The sequence below is a fragment of the Tenrec ecaudatus genome, chromosome 9, assembly GCF_050624435.1.
Source record: "Tenrec ecaudatus isolate mTenEca1 chromosome 9, mTenEca1.hap1, whole genome shotgun sequence".
Taxonomy (NCBI): Eukaryota; Metazoa; Chordata; class Mammalia; order Afrosoricida; family Tenrecidae; genus Tenrec; species Tenrec ecaudatus.
The window spans coordinates 127426652-127436559 of NC_134538.1; the positions used below are offsets into that span (position 1 = coordinate 127426652).

The following is a 9908-nucleotide window of genomic DNA, read 5'->3' on the forward strand; positions in this document are numbered from 1 at the left end:
TCAACAGCTCCCTTTCAGCCAGGCCCAGAAGGCCCACAAGAAGCTTGGAAAATAGTCAATAGCAGTAAGAGTTATTTATCAACTCCCTAGAGGCCACTTCACTGTAGTATTTGATCTGAGACGACTTCACAAAGTCCGTGGGCAACTCTGATCTTTTCATCCCATCTCATCACAAACAGTATGGAGTGCCTGCCCCCCACTAACCAAAGCTTGATGTCATATCATTCTCTCTCAACAGCAAAAGTGACAGAATTGTGACACTGGAGAAATTGATAAAATTACTATATTGGGTTTTTCTTTATTTCTTTTTTTAAAAACCAAAAGGGAGTAACCTTAAACCCCAAGTTTATTTGTTTGGATTTTTAAAATTCACTAAAGAGCTAACCTTGCTTGCCCAGGATTCTTATTTTAGGAATCTGAGGACATGAAGACATTTCACACCCAGGCATACATGACGTTTCTGACTTAGCTACGTAAGGTTCAATGAAAATAATTTAGGATTGGTTATGATGTTTGAGTATAAAGAAAATAAGAAACAAAAATCAACCCTAATATTAAAAAGACTTTACCTAACAAAAAGGTTTTCATTTTTCCACTAAAAGATTTGTTTTCTCTTTTTCAGATTCACTTTGGTTTTTTATGCTCTCCATCTTCTCAGTTAACTGTAAGGCATTGGACTTGAAGACTCCCACCAGCTTAGTGATATTTTTTATCTGAGATAGGGGGAAATAACAAATAAACAAATAAAAAAATGAACATCATCTGTAAAGGTTAATTGTTTAGCCCATCCAAGTAAAATTGTGACTAAAAAACTAAATCGGAGTCTAGATAATAAAATCATAGATTCATTTTAAAAGGTTCTTTTAAAAGGTGTTCATTACCTATTTTCATTATCATAAAGTTTTCTTAATGCAAACGAATCTTTCAGAACATTGTCAATGATCAACATTAATATTTGGAGATCATATTGATCTACCATTAATGACTTATCCTCATACACATCCACAACACACTCTCTGTCTTCATGAAATTTTTGCATTTTCAACACAAGCAATTTTCACAGAAACTAGTGAGGGCCCCGTACCCACAGTGATCACCACGCTGAAGAGCATTTTCTCAAGCATTTCTTTTTACATAAGCTAAGATAGTTTCCCCCTAAGCATTCCTCAACTTCAAGTAGTGTGCATTCTTTGAAAGCTAACAAGAAAGCATTCCACCTTTTAATAACTGAGTGTGAAGGGAGAGTAAGGCTATGGGGATACAGTCCAGGCACTTCATGCCTTTGGTGGAGGAATGACAGGATGCACACTCTGGTAACTCAGAGGTGCAGATTCTTCATGGTGGGATTTGAGAAAGGTCCAGGACTTTTCTTTGAACTCCAACAACACAGAGAGAACAGGGGGAGAATGCCCCAATAAGACAACATCGCCAACAAGTTGAGCCGAATTGAATAAATTCATTGTGACAGAAGCAGGGCTAATTAGGAATGAAAAAATCATTAGGAAAAACATTGCCCTCTTTTCCTACAAAAAGAGGAGCCTGGTTTATTTGACCCGTACAGGATTTGTGAAAAAAGGATTTGATTATAAAAAACAGCAGAAGAAAAAACTAAAAAGAAATATTGACATCACTTAAAAATACACCTGTATCTTACATCTGGCTTTCTTCTGCTAGATTGGTTTCTTAATTTTCGAGAGTTCTCTTTCTTAAATATAATTTATTTTTGTTTTGCTGAGAATATACTTGTACTCAAGACGGCACATGCCCCGATGTCTACCAGTGGAATTCAGTGACACGGATTATGTCCTTCAAGTTGTGCGTCTTTCTCCCCTTGCTCATCAAGGGCCTCCTTCCCTTTAAAAGGGATAACCTGGTAAGTAAGGACTGCGGTGACAGGACAATTTGCAGGAATAAATACTCTGCGCTGGAAAGTACCAAGTGGCATGGCAGGAATTCCATGTGCACGAGTGGATGCCACATTTAGGGAAAAAGATAGAGAGAGAGATTGCTAAATTACTTCACCTTTAAAAGCATCTCAGGAGGGGAGGGGGGGGAGAGGACCTGATGCAAGGGGTTTAAGTGGAGAGCAAATGCCTTGAGAATGATTGGGGCAGGGAATGTATGGATGTGCTTTATACAACTGATGTATGTATATGTATGGATTGTGGTAAGAGTTGTTTGAGTCCCTAATAAAATGTAAAAGAAGAAAAGAGAAAAAAATGATTAGGGCAAAGAATGTACAGATGTGCTTTATACAATTGATGTATGTATATGTATGAACTGTGAAAAGAATTGTATCAGCCCCAATAAATTGTTAAAATTAAAAAAAATTTTTAAAATATTAAGTAGAAAAATAATAAAAAAAGCATCTCAGGAAGGTGTGGTGAGGAAGGGGGAACTGATGACAATAATCAACATATAACCCCCTCCCTGGGGGCCGGACAATAGAAAAGTGGGTAAAGGGAGATATAGGTCAGGGTAAGACATAAAAAATAATAATCATCGATAAATTATCAAGGGTTCATGAGGGAGGGTGAAAAATGAGGAGCTGATAACAGGGTTCAAGTAGAGAGAAATTTTTTTTAAAATGATGATGGCAACAAATGTACAAATGTGCTTGACACAATGTATGTAGTGTGATAAGAGCTGTATGAGCTCCCAATAAAATGATTAAAAATAAATCAATAAAAGCATCTCGCTGCAATCACCTTCTGTCATCAGTGGCCACTGAGAATTCTCTCACCTTTTCTACTCAAGAGAAAAATCGTGCTCTATTTTATCAACACGACAACTCCCCCATCATTGTCCAGTTCCTCGATGGTGTGCCGATGACGCCAGATTCTGCTAAGACACACACCTTCGAGGACGAGTGGCTTAGGACAGTGGCCACCAGGGCTAGTTAAGTAAGGTGGACATTCCACTTTTTGAGCCAGGACAATAGAATCGCTTCAAATTTCATTGTAACTACCAGGGAGTCTGGGTGAGATTGGCATCTGAAACAAAAGGGGCCCCTGGTGCCGTGGGTTAAAGACTTGGGTGTTTCCAGCCACGGTGGGAGCTCAAAGCTAAGAGACTGAGGGAGCCATCTGCTGCTGGCTCAGCAAAAATCATCCTCATTGGGAAGGAGAGATCAGGAACTCATCAGAAGAGAGACTAAAGTCATTTAAAACGATTCCGATTTCAATCCACAGGCACTTCAAGTATGAGAACAACTTTATCATGTCTACCAACATTGGTGGGAACTAATGATAATTATATTCCCACTTAAGTATTTTCTAATCAATTAGATAAGACTAAACTTTGTATTTAATTGAACTTCAAATATTCTATTGAATCGATGGACTACTATTCTTTACTGGAGATTTATTGGTCATTTCTAAACTTTAAGGGCTAGGATTTTGACACTTCTCTGAAACATGTTCTGTGAAAATCATGTCAACATAAGCCTGTGACCTACAGTATACCCTTTGAGTTCTTTTTCTTCCTTTATCTCCACATACACAAAACCACACATGTGCTATACATATTCTGTGTGTGTATATATTCTGCATATTCACATATAGAGAGATAGCTACAGCCTCAGATATTTCTCACATATATGACAACATAATCTATATAAAAACTCAATGCCATTGAGTCACTTTAGACTCATAGGCATCCTATAGGCTAGGTAAGAGCTGCCTCTGTGAGTTTCAGAAGGTATAAATGTTTACCAGAGCAGAAAGCCTCATCTTTCTCCTGCAGAAAGGCTGATAGGTAGAGTCAAACTGTCGACCGTGTGTTCAGTAGCTCAACATAACCCACTACAGCACCAGGACACATTATGTAATATATGTGATATAGTAACAGTCACCCCACACCTACTGCCATCAAGCAGTTCTGACTCATATCAACACTCTATAGGGTCTCCGAGGCTATAAATCCTTATGGGAGCAGATAGCCTCAGCTTTCTCTCTTGAAGTGGCTGCGGGGTTCAAACCACCAACCTTGCAGTTCGCAGCCCAATGCTTACTCAGCAGTGCCATCAGGGCTCCTTAAAAATATGCACATCCACATCGAAGTCTACTATCTCCATACTTACACGTTCAGGCTATATTTCTAGTCAGAGGAGACCTAAGAGCTCAGTTCTCTCCTATTTAACTCGGAAATTAAAGGGCAGTATTTTAAGATTTCTCACAGGTTTGCTTCATCACTGCTATACCTACCAAGAAGGACTAGAAAAGACAGTATTTATCTGATTCTTAAACCCTTGAACTTGGCTGTCCAAATTATGAATCACGGTTTCTGTTTCCTGGGCTTTTTGGAGGGTGTTCCAGGAATGGGCCAGGGAGCCCTGGCAGCAGGGTCCCCCACAGCGTCTGTATCCCTCGGGGTCCTTGCAGAGAGGGGCGCTACAGGGAGCCAGCGCACGGGGCAGCTGCCCCGGCTTCCCACAGACCTTGCAAAAAAGAAAGCATGGAAGTTAAAAAGCATCATGTTCCTGGAGCTACCTTCTAACACCTGTCAGGCTATGTCACAATATAGCATGTTAACCATCCCATTAAATCATGACTAAACTATATAGTGTAGCTATAAACTCTATGCTCTGACATTGGCGCATGCTGTAGTTTTAGACTCAATCCCAGGATTGATTATGCCTGGCATTCTCATGGATTCACACCACCGCATGTACGCAGCCCTCTTAGCTCATGACAATAGCGTGTACATGTGGGTTCTCCTACTGAGGCAAGGCACCGCTGCAATCATATGTGCCTCTTGCTTGACATGTGTCTATGCTTGACCCAGAGGTCACCCATGAAGTGTTTCTGAGGCTTATGAATACATATCAATATTATTTGTTACTGGTGTTGTTTCAATCCATGTCATCTTTTATCATTGTAATTTTGGGAGAAGTAGTCCAACCTCTAGGGCCCGTTGCTTATTTTTTAGAATAGAAGTGATTTTTTTAATCACCCTGGGGATCTATTTAATTAATTAATTAATTTTTAAAAAACATTTTATTAGGGACTCATACAACTCTTATCACAATCCATGCAATTGTATAAAGCACATCTGTACATAGAAGTGATCTTTTAAAATTGAAAATAGCCAAAGATTTAGGTATATCTTGTTTATCTTTTAAAAAGAGAAATGACCTTGTACTTGTACATTTTTGCATAAAACAGACAAATGTTAGAGTTTCCTTGTTTTTTTTATCCTTTGAATGAGAAATGGTGCTTTCCAAGAGGAGAAAATGCCCACAATCGACATCACCTTGGAGACAGTAAAAAGCAAAGTAAAAATAAGTTAATACAATTAAGCTATACTTTTTACTCTTGGATTGTGATCAGACCTTGAGTCTTTATGGTAAATAATAAAATGTAAGGTAGAGAAACACAATGGAAGATACTGGTATACCAAGTGGAAATCACAAACACTTTGACTACAACCTCTCAGTTGTTTACCTTTTCATTCAGTGTTTGGATATCTGGTATCTTTATCTGCTTTAGTTTTTCCAACAAGTTTCCTGCGGCGGTTACTGCATCTAAGATTCTAAGTGAGTCATTTCTGGTGTTTTCAGAGTTACTTAAGGTGGAAGACGTCTCGTTAGATTTCTTTTCAGCAGAGAATGACATCTGAAAGTACTTCTTGATTCCACAACAATCCAAACAGAAGTAAGATAGCTTTTGTGGAAACAAATGAAATTATAATCTGCTTATCAAAGATAATAATCATTCCATAGCTTGACTGCTGTCTTGGTCTCAGCTATCAATGAAAAGACTCAATCTCCTCTTCCTTGATCTCGCATTTAGGTAAAATAAATTCAATGTAGTCTAACAGAAATACAATATATAGAGAAGACTGAGATTTAAGTTCACAGATGTGGGTTTGAGACCTGGTTTCATGTCTTACTCCTTGGGTGGGTTCTTGAGAAAATCAGTAAGTGGATTGTTGAAGGTGCAGTTAGGTTAAAACTTAGCACCCTATCATGCAATTTTCCTTATGATCCATTTAAATTTGTTCTAGTTTTTAGTATTTTCTGCTTTCTTTGTGATTGAAGTTCTTCATGTTTTACTTGGCTATTCTTATTAGTTTTTTATTTGTTCTAAAATATTTTTCTGCATATGAAATCCAGGATAGATAAATTTAGAGACAGTAACTAGATTAATGGTTTCTTGAGGGTATGGCAGGGTATGTGGGGGGCAAATGGGTAGTAGCTAAGAATAATGAGTACAAGATGAAGACAATGTTCTAAAACTGATTGTGGTGATGATTACACAACCATAGTTGTATAATTGATCGAATGATTGAATTGTATGATTTGTGAATTATATGTCAATAAAATCATTGGGGGTGGGATCAGCCATAAAATTCTCTGTAGTGGGGGAGGTGGGTGAAAGGAAGGAGTGTTAACAAACCCAGGGACAAGGGAACAATGAGTGATCCAAAATAGATGGTGAGGAGGGTGTAGGCGGCCTGGAAGGGCTTGATCAAGGGCAATGTAACCGAGAGGAATTACTGAAACCCCAACAAAGGCTGAGCATGATAGTGGGACAAGAGTAAAGTCAAAGGAAATACAGGAAAGAACTAGGAGGCAAAGGATATTTATAGAGGTCTAAATACAGGCACGTACATATGTAAATCTATTTATATATGATGATGGGGAAATAGATCTATATATATGTATATATATTTATAGGTTTGGTATTAATGTAGCAGATGGACATTGGGCCTCTACTCAAGTACTCCCTCAAAGCAAGAATATTTTGTTCTATTAAACTGGCATTCCATGATGCTCACCTTCCCGACACAATCACTGAAGACAAATGGGTACATAAGCAAATGTGGTGAAGAAAGCTGATGGTGCCCGGCTATCAAAAGATATAGCCTCTGGGGTCTTAAAGGCCTGAAGGTAAACAAGCAGCCATCTAGCTCAGAAGCAACAAAGCCCACATGGGAGAAGCACACCAGCCTGTGTGATCATGAGGTGTGGAAGGGATCAGGTATCAAAGAACAAAAAATCATATCATTGTGAACGAGGGGGAGTGCGGAGTGGGGACCCAAAGCCCATCTGTAGGCAACTGGACATTCCCTATGGAAGGGTCGTGGTGAGGAGATGAGCCAGTCAGGGTGCAGTGTAGCAACAATGAAACAAACAACTTTCCTCTAGTTCCTAAATGCTTCCTCCCCACCTCCCCCCCACCCATTGTTATGATCCCAAGTCTATCTTACAAATGTGGCTAGAACAGAGGATGTACACTGATACAGATAGGAACTGGAAACACAGGGAATCCAAGACGGATGATGCCTTCAGGACCAGTGGTGAGAGTGGTGATACTGGGAGGATGGAGGGAGGGTAGGGTGGAAAGGGGGAACCGATTACAAGGATCTACATATAATCTCCTCCCTGGGGGACAGACAACAGAAAAGTGGGTGAAGGGGGATGTTGGACAGTGTAAGATATGACAAAAATAATAATTTATAAATTATCAAGGGTTCATGAGGGATGAGGGAGTAGGGAGGGAAGAGGAAAAATGAGGAGCTGATGTCAGGGGCTTAAGTGGAGAGCAAATGTTTTGAAAATGAAGAGGGCAACGAATGTACAAATGTGCTGACACAATGGATATGTATGTATGGATTGTGGTAAGAGTTGTATGAGCCCCCAATAAAATGATAAAAAAGGAAACAAAAAGTAAATGTCTAGAAAAGAATGATGGCAACATATGTACAAATATGCGTGATACAATTCATGTATGGATTGTTATAAGAGCTGTACGTGTCCCCAATAAAATGATCTTTTAATAAAAAGCAAAATTCCTCTGTAGTAGCACAGTGCTACTCAGACACACACGTGATCAGCATGAATCAGGATCAACTGTATACAATTCTTAATAATTTTTAAAAGGTGAGGTATATGAAAACGCCTTCAGAAATGTAGAATATTAGGAATGCCCATAGGAATAGTAGCGTGGCAAGCCGGTTAAGTTTTCTGGGCTACGTATATCAGGAGCTGGCGGTTCTTTCTGCAAAAGACCAGATGCTTTAGACTTCATCTGCCCTCTGCTATTGTAAAGGAAAGCGGCAACACTCCATCAATGAATCAGCAGGCATGACTGCGTTTAAATGAAACTTGATTTACAAAAGCTTTGGTCCAGCATGGACTTTCGTCTGTGATTGCTGACCCAGACGCTGAGGCTGATGACCATAGCTAACATTTGCGGCGTGTCCTCTGTATCCGAGTTTTCCATCGTTTTCCTCACCAAAGTGTGTGAGGTGAGCAGCGGTCAGAGAACCCTTCTTTTACCCCCACGGACATTCAGGCTCTGATGAGGGAAGTGGCTTGTCTGAGGTCTCATTCATGACACGAGCTGGAGCCCAGGTTTGAACCCAGATAACGTGACTCTAGAGTTTGTGTTCATAAGGCAATCTCTGTATTTCCATATAAAAATTCCTAAAAGTAACAGGGCATCCTGTAACATACCGGATGCCACAGGAAGTCTTGAAGCGACACCTCCATGTTTTCGAAACCACAGTTTAACTCCCTATATTGCCATAATCCAGGCATGTACAGCCACCTGGTCTCTCTTCAACTTTGAATACACATGTCGTTTCTCATATATCATGAAAAAACCATATTCTGATTGCTTGCAATGGTTCTGTCTTTATTCAGCTGCACCTTTGTCTTTATGCTGTGAAGTCCATTGCCATCGTTACCGAGTCGCTGTAGCAAGTGAAGCCTGAAAGCCCAGTGGGTAAAGCCTCGGTCTACAGTTGAAATCCACCGGCTCTCTGCTGGGGAAGGTGAGACAGTCGGCTTCTGTAAAGATATACAGCCTTGGGAAGCCTATGGGGCCATTCTGCTTTGCCTTATGTGGGTCATTATGAGTCAGAATCGACTTGACAGCAGTGGATTTTTCATGAGTCCCTGAAGGCTCTCCTAAAAACTCAGGAAGAATTCCGTTCCTCCCATCCCGCGAGGTCCTGAAGCCGCTTGAAGCTGTCCTAATACAGCTCTCTGTTGTTTGGGGTGCTCTGGGCCTGTCATCCCCCACAGACTGCAGTCACTCACAGGCAGGGGCTTGCTATATTCACCTCCTTGCCTCTACCCCCCAGTGCAGGGTCAGGCATCTGGCGAAATGCCAGGACTGCTGGAGGTTTCCAGTGTGAGACATGCGCCTGGAGCCAGCTCGCTACATTTAGTCTGCCGGCCTTGGGGTCACCTCGGATGGCTTTTCAGTTCTTTCCATGGGTACCTTCTGCCAGATCATGAGTCACTTGAGGGTCCAATGGTTATGAGCCATAGGCTTTTCATTGGCTGATTTTCTTCCTTTTTAAAAAATATTTTTAGTGGGGACTTGTACAACTCTTATCACAATCCATACATCCATCCATTGTGTCAAGCACATTTGTATATTTGTTGCCATCATCATTCTCAAAACATTTGCTTTCTACTTGAGCCCTTGCTATCGGCTCCTCATTTTCCCCCTCCCTCCCTGCCCCTTTCCCTCATGAACCCTTGATAATTTATAAATTATTATTATTTTGTCATATCTTACACTGTCCAACATCTCCCTTCACCACTTTTCTGTTGCCTGTTTCCCAGGGAAGAGGTTATATGTAGATCCTTGTAATCGGTTTCCCACCTCCCCTCCACCCTCCCGGTATCCATTGGCTGGTTTTCAGAAGTCGATTGCCAGGTCTCTCTTCCTAGTCTGGCTCAGTCTGGAAGCTCTGTTGAACCTAATCAATAGCATAGCAACCGACAGGCCTCCACTGACAGATGGCTGGTGGCTGAAGTGGATGGGAACTAACTTCAAACATCCTGTTTGCAGCCGAGCACATTAGCTGTTTGTAGCTCTCACGGATGCCTGGTCTGTCTAAGAAGGTACTTCACTGATCTGATTTTTTTAAAATTTCTTTTCTAGGTT

The 9908-nt window shown here is 40.6% G+C and overlaps 1 protein-coding gene across 1 annotated transcript; it reads right to left on the reverse strand.

The window, feature by feature from the left end:
• Positions 1 to 584: 584 nt before the first annotated feature.
• On the reverse strand, positions 585 to 8497 carry LOC142456146 (laminin subunit beta-4-like). The gene is made up of 4 exons (XM_075557368.1): positions 8462 to 8497; positions 5445 to 5627; positions 4226 to 4438; positions 585 to 713 (listed from the first exon to the last, which is right to left on the reverse strand). The coding sequence occupies exons 1-4, from the start codon at positions 8495 to 8497 to the stop codon at positions 585 to 587; spliced, it is 561 nt and encodes a 186-aa protein (XP_075413483.1).
• Between the last annotated feature and the right edge of the window lie 1411 nt (positions 8498 to 9908).

Coding starts and splice junctions, on each gene's coding strand:
- LOC142456146 (XM_075557368.1), bottom strand. CDS start 8,497: ATGGAGGTGTCGCTTCAAGACTTCCTGTGGCATCCG. Junction 5,628..8,461: donor AAGACTTCCTGTGGCATCCG/GTATGTTACAGG, acceptor TGTGGAATCAAG/AAGTACTTTCAGATGTCATT. Junction 714..4,225: donor TTAAGAATCAGATAAATACT/GTCTTTTCTAGT, acceptor CCCCTATCTCAG/ATAAAAAATATCACTAAGCT.